Consider the following 21,437-nt stretch of genomic DNA (forward strand, 5'->3'; position numbering starts at 1 on the left):
CATAAGTTCATAAAGTGCAGAATTAGGCCATTCAGCCCATCAAATCTACTCCGCCATTCAATCGTGGCTGATCTATCAATCTCTCCTAACCCCATTCTCCTGCCTTCCCCTCATAACCCCTGACACCAATACTAATCAAGAATCTATCTATCTCTGCCTTAAATACTGTAGCTCCACTGACTTCGCCCCCACAGCCTTTTGCGGCTAAACTTCCATTTAATCAATGACAACACTCTGTGCCATCCATGGGTTGGGCATCACCTTCCTCGGGGATAATTCGGGTTCATTCTTGACTCTGAAATCGGTTTAGTTTAGATGTGGACTTGTTGGGCCGAGTGGCCTGTTTCCACACTGGGCCTCTGAAATAGGCATATATGCAATCTGTGCCAAAGTCATAGTCACAGAGTCATAGAGTGTGAAAGCAGGCCATTTGGCCCAACTTGCCCACACCGACCAACATGCCCCATCTACACTCGTCCCACCGGCCTGTGTTGGGCTGAAATCCCTCTAAACCTGTCCTATCCATGTACATGTCTAAATGTTTCTTAAATATTGCAGTAGTACCTGCCTCAACCACCTCCTCTGGCAGCCTGTTCCATACACAAGGACAAACATGCACCCAATCCATATGGCAGATGAAGAACTTGAACGATTACCGACCAATGTTTCTTCTCTGCTTAGTTTAGTGATGCTTTAGTGCTAGTTTAGCGACATAACATGGAAGCAGACCCTTCGGCCCGGCGAGTCCACATCGACTATCGATCACCCGTTCATACGAGTTATATGATATCCCACTTTCTCATCCACAACTTACAAACTAGGGGCAATTTACAAAGCCCATTAACCTTTGGGATATACGAGGAAACCAGAGCAATCGGAAGAAACACATGCGGTCATAAGGGGTGGCATGGTGGGGCAGCGGTAGAGTTTCTGCCTTACAGCGCCAGAGACCTGGGTTCGATACTGACCATGGCAATGATCTGGCCTGTCTTCACTAGATTGGCAGATTACTCCAGAGATTCATTGTCTTTAAGAGCAGAGGATTCAACTCACCTCAGTTTCAAATGACAAAAAAAGATGCAAAGTGCTGGAGTAAATCAGGAGGTGAGGCAACATCTCTGCAGAACATGGATAGGTGAAGTTTTGGGTCAGGTCTGATGAAGGGTTCCAAACCGTAATGTCACCTGTCCATATTCTCCTGAGATGCCGCCTGAACTGTTGAGTTACTCCAGCACATTGTGTCTTTTTTTGTTGTAAACCAGCACCTGCAATTCCTCGTGTCCTCAGTTTTAAATGGCCTACCCTTTATTCTGCAGCCAAATCCTCGTGTTCATAAGTCCCCCACTAGTGAAAACACCTCAACATCAATCCCTTCCTTGGGATTTTATATCTTTAAGTAAAGTTACCCCTCTTCTAATCTCTAAAAGATAGCTCACAATTAGTTTAGTTTAGTTCAGTTTACTTTAGTTTAGATAGAGATATAGCAGGGAAACAGGCCCTTCAGCCCACCGAGTCCGCGCGAACCAGCAATCCCATACACTAGCAGTATTCTATACTGAAGACTATTTGCAATTTCTACTGAAGCCCATTAATCTACAAACCTGCACGTCTTTGGAGTTTGGGGGGAAACCGGAGCACCCGGAGAAAACCCACGCAGTCACGGGGAGAACGTCCAAAATCCATACAGCCAGTACCTGTAGTCAGGCTTGAAGCTGGGTCTCTGGCCCTGTAAGGCAGCAACTTTACTGCTGCGCCACTGTGCTGCCCCTTTCTTCCCTGTCTTTGAGGTTCTGTCTCTGCATTCCTTGAACCTAGATGTGTTCTACAGCTGAAGGTACATTAAAAAGTTAGCGCCTGAACCAATTATGAACAGCACGGAATTGACAGACATTCGTGAAAGTTCGCCAGCTATTACCAATTAGTATGCACTTCTGGAAGAGGAAATCTCAGACAAAATGCTACCTTGGCATCTTTGATCAACAATGTCCATTTGGAATGTTATTTTTCCACTGCATGAAAACTAGCAAGCTAGTCATGGAATCCTAGAAAGATCACAACAGAAGGAAGCCAAATAAGGGAAATCAAAGGTTTGTGGATGAACCATGTTGCCCTTAATTTGCTTATGATTTGGGGCGGTGTTGGAGGCAGATATAACAGTGGCATTTAAGAGGCTTTTAGATAGGCAGGAAATCAAGGAAATGTAGTTTAATTTTGCATTATTTTCAGCATGGATATTGTGGGCTGAATAGCCTGTTCCTGTTCTGTACTGTTCTATGTTCTATGATCTTTAGAGATTATTTTTTTTCAGACTGTATCCCCCTTTGAAAAGACAATAGCAAATAGCTTTGTAAGTTTACAGAGAGAAAGAAGATTGCTTGTCAAACTCTCACCCAAGGGGTTGTGTATTTTGGGGGCAGGTGAGATCTTCAAAACTTAAACTGGTAGATTTTGTAGGATGGTTTAGGTTTATTATTGTCACAAGTACCGAGGAATAGTAAAAACCTTTAGAAACAAAGAACAGCAGTTACTGGTTAATACACAAATAGACTGGAGTAATTGAGTAGGTCAGGCAGCATGTCTAGACAACATGGGTCAGTGACGTTTTGGGTCATGATCCTTCTTCAGACCTGACTCAAAGCGTCAGCTATCCATGTTCTCCAGCGATGCTACCTGGCCTGCTGAGTTACTCCAGCACTTTGTGTCCTCTAGTGAAAAGATTTGGTTTGCCAGCTATGCATCATATCTGATAATACTATGCATAGATACAAGCAAGCCAAACTCAAGCACAATAAGTAGAGCAAAGGGAAAGATACAGAGTGCAGAATATAGTTCTCAGCATTGTACTACGATAGTTCCAAGCACGCAAGAAATTGCAGATGTTGGAATTTCGAATAAAACACAAAGTGCCAGAGAAGGGCATCAGAGGGTGGTGAATCTGCGGAATTCATTGCCACAGACGGCTGTGGAAGCCAAGTCAATGGATATTTTTATGGTGAATTAAGATTTTATGAATTTATGGTTATATTAAGAATAGGTTCTTAATTAGTAAAGGGCCTGTCCCACTTGGCCGTCATTTGCGCGCCTTTTACGTGACCTGGTAGAGTGTAGGTAGCGCGGGACGGGCAAATGGAGTGGCGTGAAGGAATGTGGAGTTGCGTGCGGAATCGCGCAGTGCTCCAGGATTTTGTTCTGCACAAAATCTTCGAGCGCCACCGGCCTGTCGCGTAAATGACGGCCAAGTGGGACACCCTGACGTGACGCAACGTCTCACCTCCTACAGCAGCAGAAGCAGGCAAGCGATCGCTGAGCTCGGCCTGGGGCTCACGGCCGTTGCGGATCCGGATTCGCCCCCACTCCTACAACCAGAGCGGGGCCAAGATGATTGGAGATAAACACAAAATGCAGGAGTAACTCAGCGGGACCGGCAGCATCTCTGGAGAGAAGCAATGGGTGACGTTTCGGGTCGAGACCCTTCTTTCAGACTGAAGAAGAGTCTCGACCCGAAACATCATCCATTCCTTCTCTCCAGCGAAGCTGCCAGTCCCGCTGAGTTACTCCTGCATTTTGTGTCTATCTTCAAATGACGCCACGCGCTCCAGACGGCTGTGCGGACGCATGATGACGAGCGCGACCGTCGTGCGACTGTCGCACGTCAGTCACTAGCAGCCTGTCGCGTAAATGACGGCCAAGTGGGACAGGCCCTTAAGAGTGTCAAGGGTTATGGGGAGAAGGCAGGAGAATGGGATTGAGAGGGAAAGATAGATCAGCCATGATTGAATGGCACAGCAGACTTGATGGGCCGAATGGTCTAATTCTGCTCATACAACTTATGAACTTATGAACTCATCGGATCAGGCAGCATCTGAGTAGGGAATGGACAGGCGACTGAAGAACGGTCCCGACACGAAACGTTGCCTGTCCTATCCCTCCATAGATGCTGCCTGACCCTCTTGAGTTCCTCCAGCACTTTGTGTTTGGTTCCGGTTTTTGCAGGTATATTAGTTTCAAGAGTGATAAACCAAAGGCAGTGAAATAGAACTTCAGCCATCTCAGCCACAATCCAGGTTCAAGTGGCTGAATCACTTGGAAGAATCCCAGGAAGAGGTTCAAGTGGCTGAATCACATTTGTTTCTTCATTTTTTGTCATAAAAGTCATTCACTAGATCGTTGAAGAGGAATGGTTTTATATATATTCATCCAAACCCTGCTAAATTCTCTTTTTTACATTAGCACAAGTGAAATCTATTGTAAATGAAACGCGGTGTGTTTGTGTGGATCTGTATCAGTATATGTTTCCAGCTTATATTAGAAGCCAGAGGGTAATGGTGGATGGTTGTTTGTCGGGTTGAAGGCAGGTGACTAGTGGGGTGCCTCAGGGATCGGTGTTGGGTCCTTTGTTGTTTGTCATGTACATCAATGATCTGGATGAAGGTGTGGTAAATTGGATTAGTAAGTTTGCAGATGATACCAAGATAGGGGGTGTTGTGGATAATGAAGAGGATTTCCAAAGTCTACAGAGTGATTTAGGCCATTTGGAAGAATGGGCTGAAAGATGGCAGATGGAGTTTAATGCTGATAAATGTGAGGTGCTACACCTTGGCAGGACAAATCAAAATAGGACGTACATGGTAAATGGTAGGGAATTGAAGAATACAGTTGAACAGAGGGATCTGGGAATAACCGTGCATATTTCCTTGAAGTTGGAATCTCATATAGATAGGGTGGTAAAGAAAGCTTTTGGTATGCTAGCCTTTATAAATCAGAGCATTGAGTATAGAAGCTGGGATGTAATGTTAAAATTGTACAAGGCATTGGTGAGACCAAATCTGGAGTATGGTGTACAATTTTGGTCGCCCAATTATAGGAAGGATGTCAACAAAATAGAGAGAGTACAGAGGAAATTTACTAGAATGTTGCCTGGGTTTCAACAACTAAGTTACAGAGAAAGGTTGAATAAGTTAGGTCTTTATTCTCTGGAGCGCAGAAGGTTAAGGGGGGACTTGATAGAGGTCTTTAAAATGATGAGAGGGATAGACTGAGTTGATGTGGATCAGCTTTTCCCTTTGAGAATAGGGAAGATTCAAACAAGAGGACATGACTTCAGAATTAAGGGACAGACGTTTAGGGGGAACTTCTTTACTCAGAGAGTGGTAGCGGTGTGGAATGAGCTTCCAGTGGAAGTGGTGGAGGCAGGTTCATTGGTATAATTTAAAAATAAATTGGATAGGCATATGGATGAGAAGGGAATGGAGGGTTATGGTATGAGTGCAGGCAGGTGGGACTAAGGGAAAAAAGTTGTTCGGCACGGACTTGTAGGGCCGAGATGGCCTGTTTCCGTGCTCTAATTGTTATATGTAAGCACTCCTTCACTCCCATGCAAAGTGCTATTCGCCGCAAAGTTAATCATTTATATTTAAGATGCAATGCCAGCCAAGGTAAACACTGTTTCTTTCATACTCTGAGCCCAGAAGAGGATGAAGGAGATGACGAGGAAGATAACATGTCTACCGTGATGAGGCTACGGACAAAAATGCCCTGGCGAGCTTTCTGGAGATATCTGACCTCAGGAGGCTTCCTACTGCTCTCCTTGCTCATTGTTTCCAAGTTATTTAAACATTCCGTCATGGTGGCCATTGACTTCACGCTAGCAATTTGGACATCAGCGAACAATTCCGCCCAAACATCATCAAACACCACCGCCAATGAGGTAGGAACTTCCTCCCCAAGTGGTTGGGGTTGTGTAACGTAAAAGCTCGTCGGCTGAGAGTGATATAGCGAGAGTCTCAGTTGATACAAATGTGGGCAATTGACCCCATTTAAGAGGCTTTTGGACAGGCGTATCGATTAGTTTAGTTTAAAGGTACAGTGCCGAAACAGGTCCTTCGGCCCACCGAGGCCGCGCTGACCAGCGATCCCCACACACTTACATTATCCCACACACACACTTTACACAATTTACAATTAAACCAATCCAATTAACCTACAAACCTGTACGTATTTGGAGTGTGGGAGAAAGCCAGAGATCCTGGAGAAAACCCACGCAGTTCAGGGAGAGAACGTACAAACACCCAGCACCCGCAGGATCAAATCCGGGTCTCTGGTGCTGTAAGGCGACAGCTCTACCGCTGTGCCACAGTGCCGTCCGATATGCACATAATGGAAGGATATGGAGTGGGGGGGGGGGGGTGCAAGTTTTTTTACACAGAGAGTGGTGGGCGGCTGGAACGTGCTGCCTGCGTTGATGGTGGTGGAGCCAGATATGACAATGTCTTTAAGAGTCTGTTGAATAGGCATATGGGGAATGGAGCGACAAGGATTACGTGCAGGCAGAGGAGAGTTGGTCTTGTCATGGTCTTTAATGCAGACATTGTGGGCCACAAGGCTTGTTCCTTTGCTGCATGGCGATATGCCCTAGGTATCGCTCTAATGCAATGGACTTCAATGCAGGTTGAAAAATAAAACAGACTGTGGCATGATTGTTACGTTGGCCCCGTCTCGGTGAGCTGAGAGGTCTGTTTATATGCTGTACCTCTAAACTAAGCTTAAACTGTATTAAACTGAACTAAACTAAATATAATATATAATGAACAAAAATCCATAAATTAATAACCACAATACTAGCGTAAAAAAAAAACCTCAGAAGTTCTTAGTGCAACCAAAGACAGTACATAGTTCGCAGTAGAGATTAATATTGCACAGTGTTCGAGCCTGATAGGTGTTGGAAAGAAGCTGTTCTTGAACCTGGTGGTCAAGTCAAGCCGAGTTTATTGTCATATGCACAAGTTTGGTGAGGTCCAGGTACAATGAAAATCTTGCTTGCAGCAGCATCACAGGCACATCAATTCAGTCACACAAAACATAACTTATATATTACATAGAAAGTATATATAAATTACACATAACATTCTGCAAGACAATAAAAAGGGGAAAAAACTACTGAAGAGAAACATTGATGCCAAGCACATTTAGATGGATGGCACAATGGCACATCTGGTAGAGCTGCTTCCTCACAGCACCAGAGGAAGGTTTGATCCTGATCTCGGATACTGTCTGTGTGGAGTTTGCACATTCTCTAGTTGACCACATGGGTTTCCTCCGGTTTCCGGCCACATCCCAAGTTTGTAGGTCATTTGGCCCTCTGTAAATTGTTCCTGGTATGTAGGGAGTGGATGCCCACATGGAATGACATAAAACTAGTGTGAATGGGCGATCGATGGGCCGCGTTGACTCTGTGGGCCGTAGGGCCAGTTTCCATGATGTCTCTCTAAACTAGAAAAATAAATGTTCAGTAGGTAGTGCAAGAGTTAGACCGTATTGTTCTGTTGCTGAGGTAGGATTAAGGTTGTGCGGTTAGGTTCAAGATCCTGTTGTTCGGTTTGTTATAGGAAAGTAGCTGTTCCTAAGTCTGATGGTGTGGGACATTAGGGTTCTGTACCTCCTGCCCCATGGTAGCAGTGAGAAGAGAGCACGGCCTGGATGGCGGGGATCCGTGATGAAAGATGCCGCCTTCTTAACAATACTTTTAAGGATGTCAATATAAATATAGCTTTAAGGAGGTGATTGTCAATATATCCTTATGGATATCGATATCATTATATCTTTAAAGATGTCAATATAAATATATCTCAGTCTGAGGAAGGGTCTCGACCTGAAACGTCACACATTCCTTCTATCCAAAGATGCAGCCTGTCCCGCTGAATTACTCCAGAATTTTGTGTCTTTTGCCAGAGGAGGTAGTTGAGGCAGGGACTATCCCAACATTTAAGAAACAGTTGTACAGGTACATGGATAGGACAAGTTTGGAGGGATATGGGCCAAACGAGGCAGGTGGAACTAGTGTAGCTGGGACATGTTGACCGGTGTGGGCAAGTTGGGCCGAAGGGCCTGTTTCCACACTGTATAACTCTATGATGTCGATATAAATATATCTTTATGGATGTCAATATAAATATATCTTTAATGATATCAATATAACTATTACCTTCAGGATGTCAGTATAAAAATATATTTAAGGATGTTAATATAACAATAAGAACATCAAAATATAAATGCATATCTATTGATATGTTAATTTAAAGATGTCAACCTTCTCTATCTAGACTCTTCAGACCACCCAAGATTACTACAAGATGTGGTACATCATCTTGTGCAGTATGGGAATCATTCTGTGCCTCATCACGTCTCTGACAGTGGAGTGGATGGGTCTAACAGCAGCCAAAAATCTCCATCGTAATCTCTTGAACAAGATCATCTTAGCACCAGTGAGGTAGGCAGCATTAAAGTCAAGTGTCTTTCCCTGTCATATGTACCGAAACCGAAACAATGACATTCTTACTCGCAGCAGCATAACAGGTCTATAAACACGGTCCTCTATAGATAACATAACGAACAAACAAAAAATGGTATATTGAATTAAACAAAAACACAATGTTAGTGCAAAACTAAGCAAAAGCCCTGTCCCTAGTGTAAACAGTTTGTAGTTCGAAGTTTAGTTGGTGTTTATAGTGTATCAGTCTGATGGTTGTTGGGAAGAAGCTGGTGGTCACGGTTTTCTGGCTCCTGTACCTTCTTTCCAATGGCAGGAGTGAAACGAGAGCATGGCCAGGGTGGTGTGATTCTCTGACGATGCTGGCTGCCTTTTAGGTGCAGAGCCTCCTGTTGATCTTTTTGATGGTGGGGAGGTCAGTACCCGTAATGTAATCTCCTTCATTCCAGAGCATTCGAGTTGCCGAAAGATGCTTTCTCAGTCAAACCACTTCTGTTATGTCTTGATGACATTAAATCCTGGATGGCCCTAAACTTTTTAAATTTTAATGAAAAGAAAACAGAAGTGATAGTGTTTGGTCCCAATGGCTCCCGTGAACCTCCCCCTGTTGACTTGGGTCCCTTGGCACTGTACGTGAAGCCAATAGTTTTAAACTTGGGTTTTAAGATGGACAGTGATTTTAAATTAGATCGTCAAATAGGCGCGGTAGTTAAGTCCAGCTTCTTTCATTTAAGGCAGCTGGCAAAGGTGAAGCCCATTCTTGAACGACAGCATTTTGAAACAGTAATCCATGCCTTCATTACGTCTCGGCTGGATTACTGTAACACACTTTATTTTGGAGTTAGCCAATTTTCCCTTGCACGTCTCCAGTTGGTTCAGAATGCTGCTGCTCGCCTTTTAACTGGAACACGTAAGAGGGAGCACATAACGCCTATTCTGGCCTCCCTCCACTGGCTGCCTGTGTACTTTAGAGTTCATTTTAAGATTCTTTTATTTGTTTTTAAATCTTTAAATGGTCTCGCCCCGCCTTACTTCTCTGAGCTGCTTCATCTGTATGCTCCTGCTCGGTGCCTCAGGTCAGCTGATCAGCTGCTCCTGGAGGTACCGAGGTCTAAGCGGAAGCTCAGTGGGGATAGAGCCTTCTCTGTTGCTGCTCCGACATTATGGAACACTCTACCTTTGCACATTAGACAGGCCCCTTCACTGTCCATTTTCAAAACTAGTCTTAAAACCCTTTTCTATTCCTTGGCTTTCGCCCCTGCATGAGACTTTGCTCTTGTTTTAGTGTTTCTATTATTGTTTTTTTATTGTTTTTACTGTCTTTTAATGTTTTTATTGTTTTGTTTTATGTTTATGATTAGTCATGTAAAGTAAAGTAAAGTAAATTTATTTATATAGCACATTTAAATCAACTCGCGTTGAGACCAAAGTGCTTTACATAGAAAAAAATAATTAAGCTTCCGTACATCCATAGAAAAATTAAAATTAAGAAAAATGACACAACATATTGTATAATTCAACACAAACGTCCCCCCACAACAGAATAAAAAATTTCCACTGTGGGGAAAGGCATCAAAAAGTTCAGTCCTCTCCCTCTGTGATCACCCGAGGTCGGGGCCTATTTGTGGCCTCCGCAGCCAGTCCGATGTTTTCAGGCCCTCTTGCCAGAAAGCTGGAATGCCGGCATCGGGTGAACACTCCTCGGCGGCTTGGAAATGTCTGGAGCGGCCGCTTCCTCCCCGGAGACCGTGGCACCCGAAGTCCTCAGACCGCGCTGGTTGGAGCTCCGACTCTGGTGATCTCGAATCCCAGGCTCCGCGGTGTTTAAATCCAGCGCCGCCTGCGACTGGACGCTCCGCAGCCACAGCTCCTCGGATGTTGGTCGGCGGTCACAGTACTCCGGAGCTTACCGCACGGTGACCCGGTAAGGCATCACCCACTCCGTGTTGGTGTCCCAGCACTGCACCGCCGCCGAAGCTGTAGTCCCGGCCGATCCCGACAGGAAACGCTGCAACAGTCTGATGTACAGCACTTTGTTGCAACAGTGGTTGTTTTTAAAGTGCTCTATAAATAAAGTTCAGTTCAGTTCAGTTCAGAACCAGGCCATGATGCAACCAGTCAATATGCTATATGCAATAAGCAAAGAGTAGGAGTAAACGGGGCCTTTTCACAATGGCAGGCAGTGACTAGTGGGGTACCGCAAGGCCCAGTGCTGGGACCCCAGCTATTTACAATATATATTAATGATTTGGACGAGGGAATTGAAGGCAATATCTCCAAGTTTGGGGATGACACGAAGCTGGGGGGCAGTGTTAGCTGTGAGGAGGTTGCTAGGAGGCTGCAAGGTGACTTGGATAGGCTGGGTGAGTGGGCAAATGCATGGCAGATGCAGTATAATGTGCATAAATGTGAGGTTATCCACTTTGGTGGCAAAAACAGGAAAGTAGACTCTAATCTGAATGGTGGCCGATTCGGAAAAGGGGAGATGCAACGAGACCTTAGTGTCATGGTACACCAGTCATTGAAAGTAGGCATGCAGGTGCAGCAGGCAATGAAGAAAGCAAATGGTATGTTAGCATTCATAGCAAAAGGATTTGAGTATAGGAGCAGGGAGGTTCTACTGCAGTTGTACAGGGTCTTGGTGAGACCACACCTGGAGTATCGTGTACAGTTTAGGTCTCCTAATTTGAGGAAGGACATTCTTGCCATAGAGGGAGTACAGAGAAGGTTCACCAGACTGATTCCTGGGATGTCAGGACTTTCATATGAAGAAAGACTGGATAGACTTGGCTTGTACTCGCTAGAATTTAGAAGATTAAGGGGATATTGTATAGAAACTTACAAAATTCTTAAGGGGTTGGACAGGCTAGATGCAGGAAGATTGGTCCCGATGTTGGGGAAGTCCAGAACAAGGGGTCACAGTTTAAGGATAATGGGGAAATCTTTTAGGACCGAGATGAGAAAAACATTTTTCACACAGAGAGTGTGAATCTGTGGAATTCTCTGCCACAGAAGGTAGTTGAGGCCAGATCATTGGCTATATTTAAGAGGGAGTTAAATGTGGCCCTTGTGGCTAAAGGTATCGGGCGGTATGGAGAGAAGGCAGGTACAGGATACTGAGTTGGATGATCAGCCATGATCATATTGAATGGCAGTGCAGGCTCGAAGGGCGGAATGGCCTACTCCTGCACCTATTTTCTATCTATCTATCTATCTATGCTCTCAACCGTACACTGTAGAAATTCAACAGAGTATTCATCGACATACTGAATCTCCTCAACCTTCTAAGGAACTGGAGGCGTTGATGGACGTTCATTATGATTGCATCAATGTGCTGAACTTCAGACATGTTCTTGCCCAGGAACTTGAAGACTTGAATTATACTAATGAAACAGAGAGCACTAATTCCAAAAAACATATTTGTATGGCACGCTAATGTGGTGAGATATCATAAACACATCAGGGAATACAATCTGGCACCATTCATTCAAATGTCTCCAAGCCAAATAAGGAAATGTTAAGGCAGATCAAAGAGGTTGGTTTTTTCAAAGTCTCATTCATGGTGGGAGAGAGACAGAGAGTGAGAGATAGAGGGAGAGAAACATGAATTTGAGGAATGAATTTCGAAACTTAAGGCCTGGTGGGATTCGGGACATGATTGGTAGAATGAAGGAAAGCGGTCAGCTAGAATTTGAGAGATGCAGAAAAGATGAGATAAAGTTACGATACGTGATTAAGAAGTTTGCAGATGGTACAAATATGGTCTTGTGTGAGGAAAAAAAGACTTCAAACACGAGAAGGTCAAGTGGGGAGATAATTGCTAAATGAAATTAATTCAATAGAAGTATGAGGTATTTACAGAGGGAAAATAAGCATCCGGAAGAAATCCATGTGGTCACAGGGAGAACGTGCAAACTCCGCACAGACAGCATTCAAGTTCAGGATCGAATCTGGGTCTCTGGCACTGGGTAACCATATAGGAAATGGCTGTATGAATACATGATGTATTGTATTGTACTGAGAATTATAGTATTACCATGTGTAGGAAGGAACTGCAGATGCTGGTTTAAACTGAAGTTGGACCCAAATTGCAGGAGTAACCCAGCACGATAGGCAACATCTATAGAGAGAAGGAATGGGTGACATTTTGGTCAAGACCCTTCTCCATCTGTCTAGGGTATTAACATGGTATGGCATGGTACATTATTTGGCACATGTACCAAGGTACAGTGAAATTCATTTTTGTATACAATTCAGTACAAGTATCACTATTCATAAGCACTTAAATACATATTAGATAAGCATCTCAGATACAGTACAAGTATAGCAGTTGAACACTGAGAGAGTACAGAGCCGCCAGATTGGCACTATTTTCAAGGCCCAGTTGTTGGAAGTGCAGGGTTTTTAATCTGACCATGAAAGTCTGTTGTCCTGGTGACGTTGCAAGGTCGGCCTGGCCAAGCGTAGCCGTGGTGTCCTCCGCCGCTGCTCCACCGCTGTAGACCGTGTGCGGTCCACGTGCTCGGCCTCTTGGAGCGGTGCCCGGTCCAGCCGAGGCCCAGGCTGCAGCAGGGCCTCCAGCGGCCCACTCCCCCGTCGAGACCGTGCGCTCCCTCCCGCAGCCGGTCTGCTTACCGGCTCTCCAGGTTCGTTCCCGTGGGTCCATGATCCGCAGCGTGCTCCAGGTAGGTCCTCCATCCGTGGCGGGCCAGTCCCCAGTCTGCGGACAATGAGCTGGACCTTCCAGATGAGTCCCCAGTCTCCGGCGGGCGAGGTGGACCTTCCGGCCGGGTCCTCGGTCAACTGCTGCAGCAATCCCCCGGATACTCCCACTGCACCAATCATTGTAACACACAGAATAGTGAGAGGCCTGGACAGAGTAGATGTGGATGTTTCCACTAGTGGGAGAGTCTAGGACCAGATGCATGGGTTTGTGGATTAATTGGCTCTCTGTAAAATATCCCCTCGGTTTGACTCGGTGGGCCAAAGGGCCTGTTTCCATGCTGTATCTGATGAACTAACACTAAACACTAAAACTAGAATAGAGAACAGAAAACAAAGTGCTGTTGGAACTCATCAGGTCAGGCAGCGTCTGTGGAGGGAAATGGATAGGTGACGTTTCGAGTCACAGCCCTTCTTGAGACTGATGCAGTCCAATCAGACTTAACATAGTCTGATCAGTCTGGAGAAGAGTCTCGACCCGAAACGTCCCCCATTCCTCCTCCTCCGCGATGCCGCCTGTCCCGCAGAGTTACTCCATTTTTTGTGTCTAAGCCAGCATCTGCAGTTCCTTCCTACACAGACTTTATATAGGTTAATTGGCCTCTGTAAATTGCTCCTGATGTGTGGGGAGCAGATGCAAAAGTGAGAGAACATACAACTAATGCAGATGGGTCGATGTGAAGGGCCTGCTTCCATGCTGAATCTGTCAATCAGTCGATCATTCCCTCCACAGATGTTGCCTAAAGCACTGCATTCCTCCAGTACTTTGTATGTTGCTCAAGGTTCCAGCATCTGCAGTTCCTTGTGCCTCCATTTCCTTCACTAATTTGGAGCATTTGCAGTGAATCAAACCGCTTGCCCTGTTCAGTTGCTGATTTTGTACAACACTCTGCATTGCTTATCAAGATTATCTACCAAGACAGATCCAGGCCAAGGTTTGTGAAGTTTAGGTTGATGTCCAAGAAACTGTCAGCTTTACAAACCACCAAGACTCGTACAACGTTTTAAAAATAGAAATTACGTCAAGATTTCTTCGGTGAACACAATTTTCCATCCACTTTGCATTTAAACATATTCCATTAACTTATCTTCCATCTCAGAATCTTTATCAGTCTCCTTCTTACTTAACAAACGTATTTTTCACTTTAAAAAGTCACAAAGCGCTGAACTCAGCAACTGAAGGCAGCGTCTCTGGAGAACATGGATATGCGATTATTTCCCTTTGCGTGTTCTCCAGAGATGCTGTCTGAAGAAGGGTCCTGACCTCCAATGTCACTATCCATCTTCTCCAGAGATGTTGCCTGACTCGCTGAGTTGCTCCAGCAGTTTGTGTCTTTTTTTAACTACATGCCTTTCTCCAGCTTCATCCCATCACTGGCCTTTGCCCACCCATCTGACTATCAAACTAACCCTCACCTATATCCACCTATCACTTGCCAGGCATTATCTCGCCTTTGCGGCCCTTCAAAGTTTCCCCCTTCTCCAATCAGTCAGAACGTCACCTATCCATGTTCTCCAGAGATGCTGCCTGACCCGCTGAGTTACTCCAACACTTTTTGTATAAACCAGCATCTGCAGTTCCTTATTTCTACATCAAAATGCACCCTTGTGTTTTACAGGTCCTGCCCACATTTGCTTTGTATTTAAAACTATTCAAGGTGGAAAATAACACTTGGAATTAAATAGAATGTAAATGCTTTAACTGAAATATACTGGCTGTATATTTCAGTAACGCCATTGCATGCATTGCATTCTTTAAGGTAATATAAGGAATTTCTTAATGGAATATCTTATTACTTTATGGAATTCCAAAGCCCCATTGAATCAACTTCTAGAGGAGGTTCAATGTTAATGTCCTAATCCTGTCTTATATCATGATATTATTGCTAGGACCTAGTGTGAAGTCTACATCTTCAAGATTTATTGTCCGTTTTAATAAACTTACTTTTGTTCCTTGTCCTTTGACTCTTTAGATTCTTTGACTCAACGCCAGTGGGCCAAATCCTCAATCGTTTCTCTGCCGACACAAATATCATAGACCAGGTACAAACGCTAAGTTCATTATCGATTGTGCAGGATTGGATAGACTTGCATTCGAGTACAGAGATTTAAGATGATTTGGGTGGTCAAGATGATTTTAGAAGTATACAACAATCTCGGGAGCACGGATACATTGAACGCTCACCGTCTTTTTCCCAGCGTAGAGGATTCTAAAACTAGAGGGCGTAGACTCAAAGTGAGAACGTGAATTATTTTGTAGCCAATTGTCCTGCTGAGTAAATTTGGAAACAGTGAGAAGGGGAGAGATTTACGAAGGACCTCAGGGGGCAACTTTTCACTCAGTTCGTATCTGGAATGGCCTGCCAAAGGAAGCTACAAAAGCAGATACAATCACGAATTTCAAAAGACATTTGGACAGATATATGGGTAGGAAAGGTTTGGAGGGATGTGGGCAAACTGCAGGAGAGTTGGACTGGCCAGAATGCCAAATTGGTCAGCATGGACAAGGTGGGCTGAAAGGCCTGTTCTCTTGCTATTACCCTGATTTGATTTGAGACTTTACAGAATCAACTTTCACTGGCAGAGGAGTCTACTCTAACCAAACTAAGTAAATGAGTTGTGAAGAAAGGATCTGCAAATGCTAGTTTGTACCAAAGATAGACACAAATTGCTGGTGTAACTCAGCGGGTCATGCAGCATCTCTAGAGAAAAAGGATGGGTGGCATTTCGGATCTGAGGAAGGGTCCCGACCTCAAACGTCACCTGTCCATATTCTTCAGAGATGCTGCCTGACCCGCTGAGTCACTTTGTGTCTAAATGAGTTATTGATCAATCCTGCCATATGATCTCATGTATCTCCGTCTATTTCATAATGACATTGAAACTTGAACTACAACCAATGGTAGAGCTGCTGCCTCACATTGCCAGAGACGCAGGTTCGATCCTAACCTCGGGAGCTGACCGCATGGGTTTCCTCCCACATCCCAAAGATGTACGGGTGTGTAGGTTAATTGCCCCCAGTGTATAGGGAGTGGATGTGCAAGTGAGATAACGGAGAACTAGTGTGAATGTTTCTCTGCTGTATCTTTAAACTAAACAACACTAGATGTACCCTCTATGCTTTATATGTGCAATAAGGTACATCTAGTGTTGTTTAGTTTAAAGATACAGCAGAGAAACATTCACACTAGTTCTCCGTTATCTCACTTGCACATCCACTCCCTATACACTGGGGGCAATTAACCTACACACCCGTACATCTTTGGGATGTGGGAGGAAACCCATGCGGTCAGCTCCCGAGGTTAGGATCGAACCTGCGTCTCTGGCAATGTGAGGCAGCAGCTCTACCATTGGTTGTAGTTCAAGTTTCAATGCGGGCAATGATCAGCCCAATTGTAGTTATGTATAGTCCTTTCCTTGACTGGATAACATGCAAACAAATGTTTTCACTGTACATCCAATACCAAACAAAACTAGAATAGATTAGAATAGACTAAACGATTGATCAGCACCCTTACAAGAATTAACCTGCTCAGTTCAGTTTAGATTATTGTCACGTGTACCGAGGTACAGTGAAAAGCATTTGTTGCGTGCAATCCAGTCAGCGGAAAGACAATAGATGATTATAGTTGAGCCATTTACAGTGTACAGATACATGATAAAGTGCCTGTCCCACAGTGCGAGTTCATTCCAAGAGCTCTCCCGAGTTTAAAAAAAATCAAGCTGGTGGTAAACTCGGAGAATGAACGTAGCGGGTACGTCGGAGCTCGGGGACGTCTCTTAGCACTAACGGCAGGTACTCGGGAAGACTCGCTAACGGCAGGTAAGCACGGGAAGACTCGTGAAGATTTCTCAACATGATGAAAAATGTCCACGAGAGCCCCGAGTACCGACGAGCGGCCATTACCGTAAATCTCCGAGTTCGAATCAGGGCAAACTCGGGAGAACTCTTGGAATGAACTCGTACCGTGGGAGAGGGGTTTAAGGGAGTAATGTTTAGGGCAAGGCAAAGCCAGCAAAGTCAGCTCAAGGATAGTCCGAGACTCACCAATGAAGTAGATAGTAGTTCAGCACTGCTCTCTGGTTGTGCAACAGTTATTTCGAGCATAGCTCTACTAAATTTGTTTTGTTCCTCGCCTGATGAATGTTCATTACTCAAGTCCACACTGTTGAAATGCATTACAGTATTTGGGTCAGAATGTTCAAGAGCTCAGTGTCGGCTGAGAATGTGGAATGTGTGCGCGGTTACAGCCCTGAGCATAGCCTGAGGTTTCACTTTGGCTTGAACATAAAGCAGAGGTGATCACAGATCACCGACATGTTCTGCCGATTTAAAATTAAATCCCAGTTAAAGGCTGGATAATCGTAATTTGGAAAGAAAACAGATGGAATTGCATTTCCAAATTTAGACACAGCAGGAGAATTGAGCGCAAAAACATTTGCACGATAAATCTAGAAGATGAAACCAATCGCCAATGATTTTATCCTTGAGATATTGCAAACTGCGAACCTAAATCATCGGAACCTGTCGTTCGCTTGTTCATCCTCCGCTCCAATTCTGTGACCGTGTTTCAACCAAAAAAGAAGACACAGAGTGCTGGAGTAACTCAGAGAGTCGGGTAGCATGTCTGAAGAATGTGGATGGGTGACGTATCAGGTTCTTCAGACTCAATTTTCTGTAGAAGGGTCCTGACCCAAAATGTCACCTATCCATGTTCATCCATGTTAGTGCATCTTCCCCAGCCAATGATGGGCCAATATGGACTCCACTTTTCCTGAGGTCATTTGTTGCCGGCCCTGTTTTGATCTGGCCTTTTCTCGTCTCGTTTCCACCCTCACCCCACCTCTATCTTTCATTCTGAAGAAGGGTTCTGAACCGAAACTCCACCTATCCATATTCTCCAGAGATACTATCTGACCCGCTGAGTTACTCCAGCATTTTGTGTCTTTTTTTTTGTAAACCAGCATCTGCAGTTCCTTGTTTCCACATTCCGTGTTTCACCCTTGCAAGTCGTGCCAAGAAACATCCGTGATGAAGTGTGTCAGGAATTAAATTTTTTATTCAATTGAAATCTAATATCAGATCTATCAGCTGCTTCTAATTCTTGGACAGTTGCACCAGAGAACGCAAGAGTTTCGAAGAAAAAGACTTTAAATCTCCACGTGAATGATTGAGAATAAAAAGCTAACTAGGCCGTACAGAGCCAGAGTCGCAGGTTTGATCCTGACTGCTGTCTGTGTGGAGTTTGTATGTTCCCTCCATGATCTGCGTGGGTTTTCCCTGGGATCTCTGGTTTCCTCCCACACTCTTAAGATGTTCAGGTTTGCAGGTTAATTGGCTGGGTATAATTTGTAAATTGACCCTAGTGTGTGTAGGATATGGCTAGCGTACGGAGATCTTTGGTTGGCGTGAACTCGGTGGGCCGAAGGGCCTGTTTCCGTGCTGTATCTCTGAACTAAATTAAAAACTAAACTAAACTAAAGCCATATGCAAGTCGGGTGATAAAACATTAAATTGGTTGTACTTGTGCCAAGAATTTCGATGCTCTTTTGATGTCTGTTTATTTTTGTAACATGAGTCTTTGCCTTGAGGTAGAGGTACTCCATAAGAAGGAGTTGAGGTTAGTTTTAATTTTGACAACTTAGCATTGAGCCAGTAACAGCATATCATCTTATCTCACAACACGGGCCATTCAGCCCATTGAGTCTATGCAGGCCCAGAGCAATCCTTTTCTTCCACTTATTTCCCTGAAATCTAGTCTCAGCAGCTCCCACCTACTTCTCCCACCACTAACTTGCACAACCAGTGGGTCTTTAGGGTGTGGGAAGAAACCAGACCCACTTAGGGAAACCTATTGAGTGTCAGGGGCAATACACAAACTCCACATAGATAGCACCAGATGCCTGTGGTTGGCATGGACCTGGTGGACCAAAGAGCCTGATTCTATACTGTATCTCTAAACTAAAGCTATATGTAAACAGATTCCAGAGAAAAAGTGCAATGTCTGTGAGGTAGGTTGGAGGATGGGAACTTCAGGGTGAGATGGCCATTGTAACCATTGTCTTTTTCTGCACAGCATATTCCACCAACACTAGAGTCCTTGACCAGATCCACCTTCCTCTGCCTGTCGGCAATAGGTGTCCTTTTGTGTGTCACACCGATCTTCATTGTGGCTTTACTGCCGTTTGGTGTCGCCTTCTACTTTATACAGAAGTACTTCCGAGTTGCTTCAAAGTGAGTAACAATCAAAGTTTAAGTCTTTGAAGGCCGGGCACTTGTGCAGCGTGATTAGTTGTTTACGTTTATCCCATCGGATATTGAACATGGAATGTACAACATAGAGCAGTGCAGCACAGGAACGGGCCATTTGGTGCCGAACATGATGCTAAGATAACTGATCTCCTCTGCCTACAGATGATTCACTTCCTCCCATTCCCTGCACATCCATGTGCTCATCCAAAAGCCTCAAATTACACTATCAGAGAACAGTAGAGCACAGGAAGGTGCCCGTCGGCCCACAATATCTGTGCCGAACATGATGACAAGTTAAGCTCACCTGCTCTGCACGTGATCCATATCCCTCCAACCTCCACACATCCATGTGGCTATCTCTTCAAAGCCTCTTAAGCGCTACCAATGTATCAGCCTCCACCACCACCCCTGACAGCGCGTTCCAGCCACCCATCAATATCAATGTAAAAAACTTGCTCCATACATCTCCTTTAAACCTTGCTCCTCGCACCTTAAAGCAATGCCTTCCAGTCTTTGACATTTCCACCATGGGATAAAGGTTCTGACGGTCTACCCTATCTGTGCCTCTAATAATGTCATCTAACCACCTAAAATTATATAAAATATAGTCAAATATATTATAATTTTAGATACTTCTCTCAACCTTCAATGATCCAGTGAAATCAATCAATGTCAGTGCAACCTCTGCTTGTAGCTAATATCCCCTCCTCCAGGCAGCACCCAGGTGAACCTCTTCTTCACCCTCGCCAAAGCCTCCACATCCTTCCTGGTCAGGTATCAGAAATTCGACCTTATGGATTTCATAAACAGCTACCAAATAAATTTGAGGCACAGAATAAGCATTCTGCCTTATGGAAGTGAGGTGGGAAAAATAACTAAATAGCCCAATACGCGAAAGAAATAACAAATGTTATGAAGTCTTACAGCATGGATGACCTTGCCTGGTGACTATTGCATATAGATTCAATGGGCTGATTCTGTGCATTATGTACTTATTGTACTAATGTCTGGCAATTTTACTTCGGAGTCACGTGAGTGACTACGTGAAGAACCCGCCAGGACGCATGCGTGTCATATCGCTACACGCATTGCGAAACGACAGGCGGGGTGGAATGACGTTCCCCCGTAACGGTAAGTATAAAAGCCGAGACCGACAGGTAAGCGAGTTACTCTGCGGTTGTTGTTATTTCCCGTACTGTTTCACAGGTGGGAAAACGATGGATAAAACCAAAAAGTCGACTAGAGCTGCGACAAAGCTGGCTGGGGAGGACCGCGGAGTTGCGGGCAGCCAACAGCGGCTGATGGCACTAGAATCACCAGTAGTGGGATCAGCTGTGCCCGACTTCGCCCCCGCGCCGGCCAGAACAACACCGCGGCCGGGCGGGAAAGCAAAACGGAAAACTAACAGAGCCGTTGACTCTGATGAGTCCGACTTTGAGGAGATGCCGCGAGCAGCCAGCGACCATGAGCGCTGGAGCCGAATGGAGCGGTTTATGGAGCAGATGCTCCAACGTGACAGACTCCGGGAGATGGAGACTAGTCACCATGGGTTATACAAAACACCCACAGCAGCACCTTACGTAGGGCTGCACAGTGCATCTCCCTCGTCAGAGGGGAGTACTGGGGGTCAATTCTGGGCTGACCCTGAAGGGGGGTTTGCTGAACAAACAACAAGTGTGCAGGGGGTGCAGGAATGAGAAAACCTACTGGACATGGTGTCCAATTACATACAGCCAGATCAGACTGGGAAACAATCTAGAACAAAAACTAGCATCCAGCATTGATTTCCTATCATTCAAGCAACTACAGGAACAGGCTGTGATGGACACCACTGCGAAATATTTGGCACCAGGAAATTGTGTATCCCTGAATGTTCCAGTGGTGAACAATTGTATTTGCAAACACGTCGGAGCAGGAGTTAGAAGCCTGGATGTAAAACTCCAGAAAGTACTAAAATTACTAACAGCAGGGATCACAGCATTCGCTCGCACAGTGGATGAGAAAGAAATGTCGCAAGAACAACAGGATGCACTGGCACTCTTCTGCAATACGCAGTATGAGATCAATAGTATCAGAAAGAATGCCATCCGACCTGCCTTAAATCCAAAGTTCGCAGGCCTGTGCAAATCTGGAGACACAAAGCCACCAATATTATTATTTGGGGGCAACCTGTCCAAACAGGTTAAGGAGCCCCCT

The 21,437-nt window shown here is 44.8% G+C and overlaps 1 protein-coding gene across 1 annotated transcript in view; it reads left to right on the forward strand.

Moving 5' to 3' along the window:
* abcc9 (ATP binding cassette subfamily C member 9) overlaps nt 1-21,437 on the forward strand; it is a 155,782-nt gene that overhangs the window by 99,642 nt on the left and 34,703 nt on the right. Inside the window, exons 26-29 of the mRNA XM_033039473.1 lie at nt 5,469-5,707; nt 8,100-8,266; nt 14,962-15,031; nt 19,066-19,223. Of these exons, the coding sequence (XP_032895364.1) occupies nt 5,469-5,707; nt 8,100-8,266; nt 14,962-15,031; nt 19,066-19,223 (634 nt within the window). The remainder of the gene's footprint in view (nt 1-5,468; nt 5,708-8,099; nt 8,267-14,961; nt 15,032-19,065; nt 19,224-21,437) is intronic.

The sequence above is a fragment of the Amblyraja radiata genome, chromosome 21 (assembly GCF_010909765.2).
Source record: "Amblyraja radiata isolate CabotCenter1 chromosome 21, sAmbRad1.1.pri, whole genome shotgun sequence".
Taxonomy (NCBI): Eukaryota; Metazoa; Chordata; class Chondrichthyes; order Rajiformes; family Rajidae; genus Amblyraja; species Amblyraja radiata.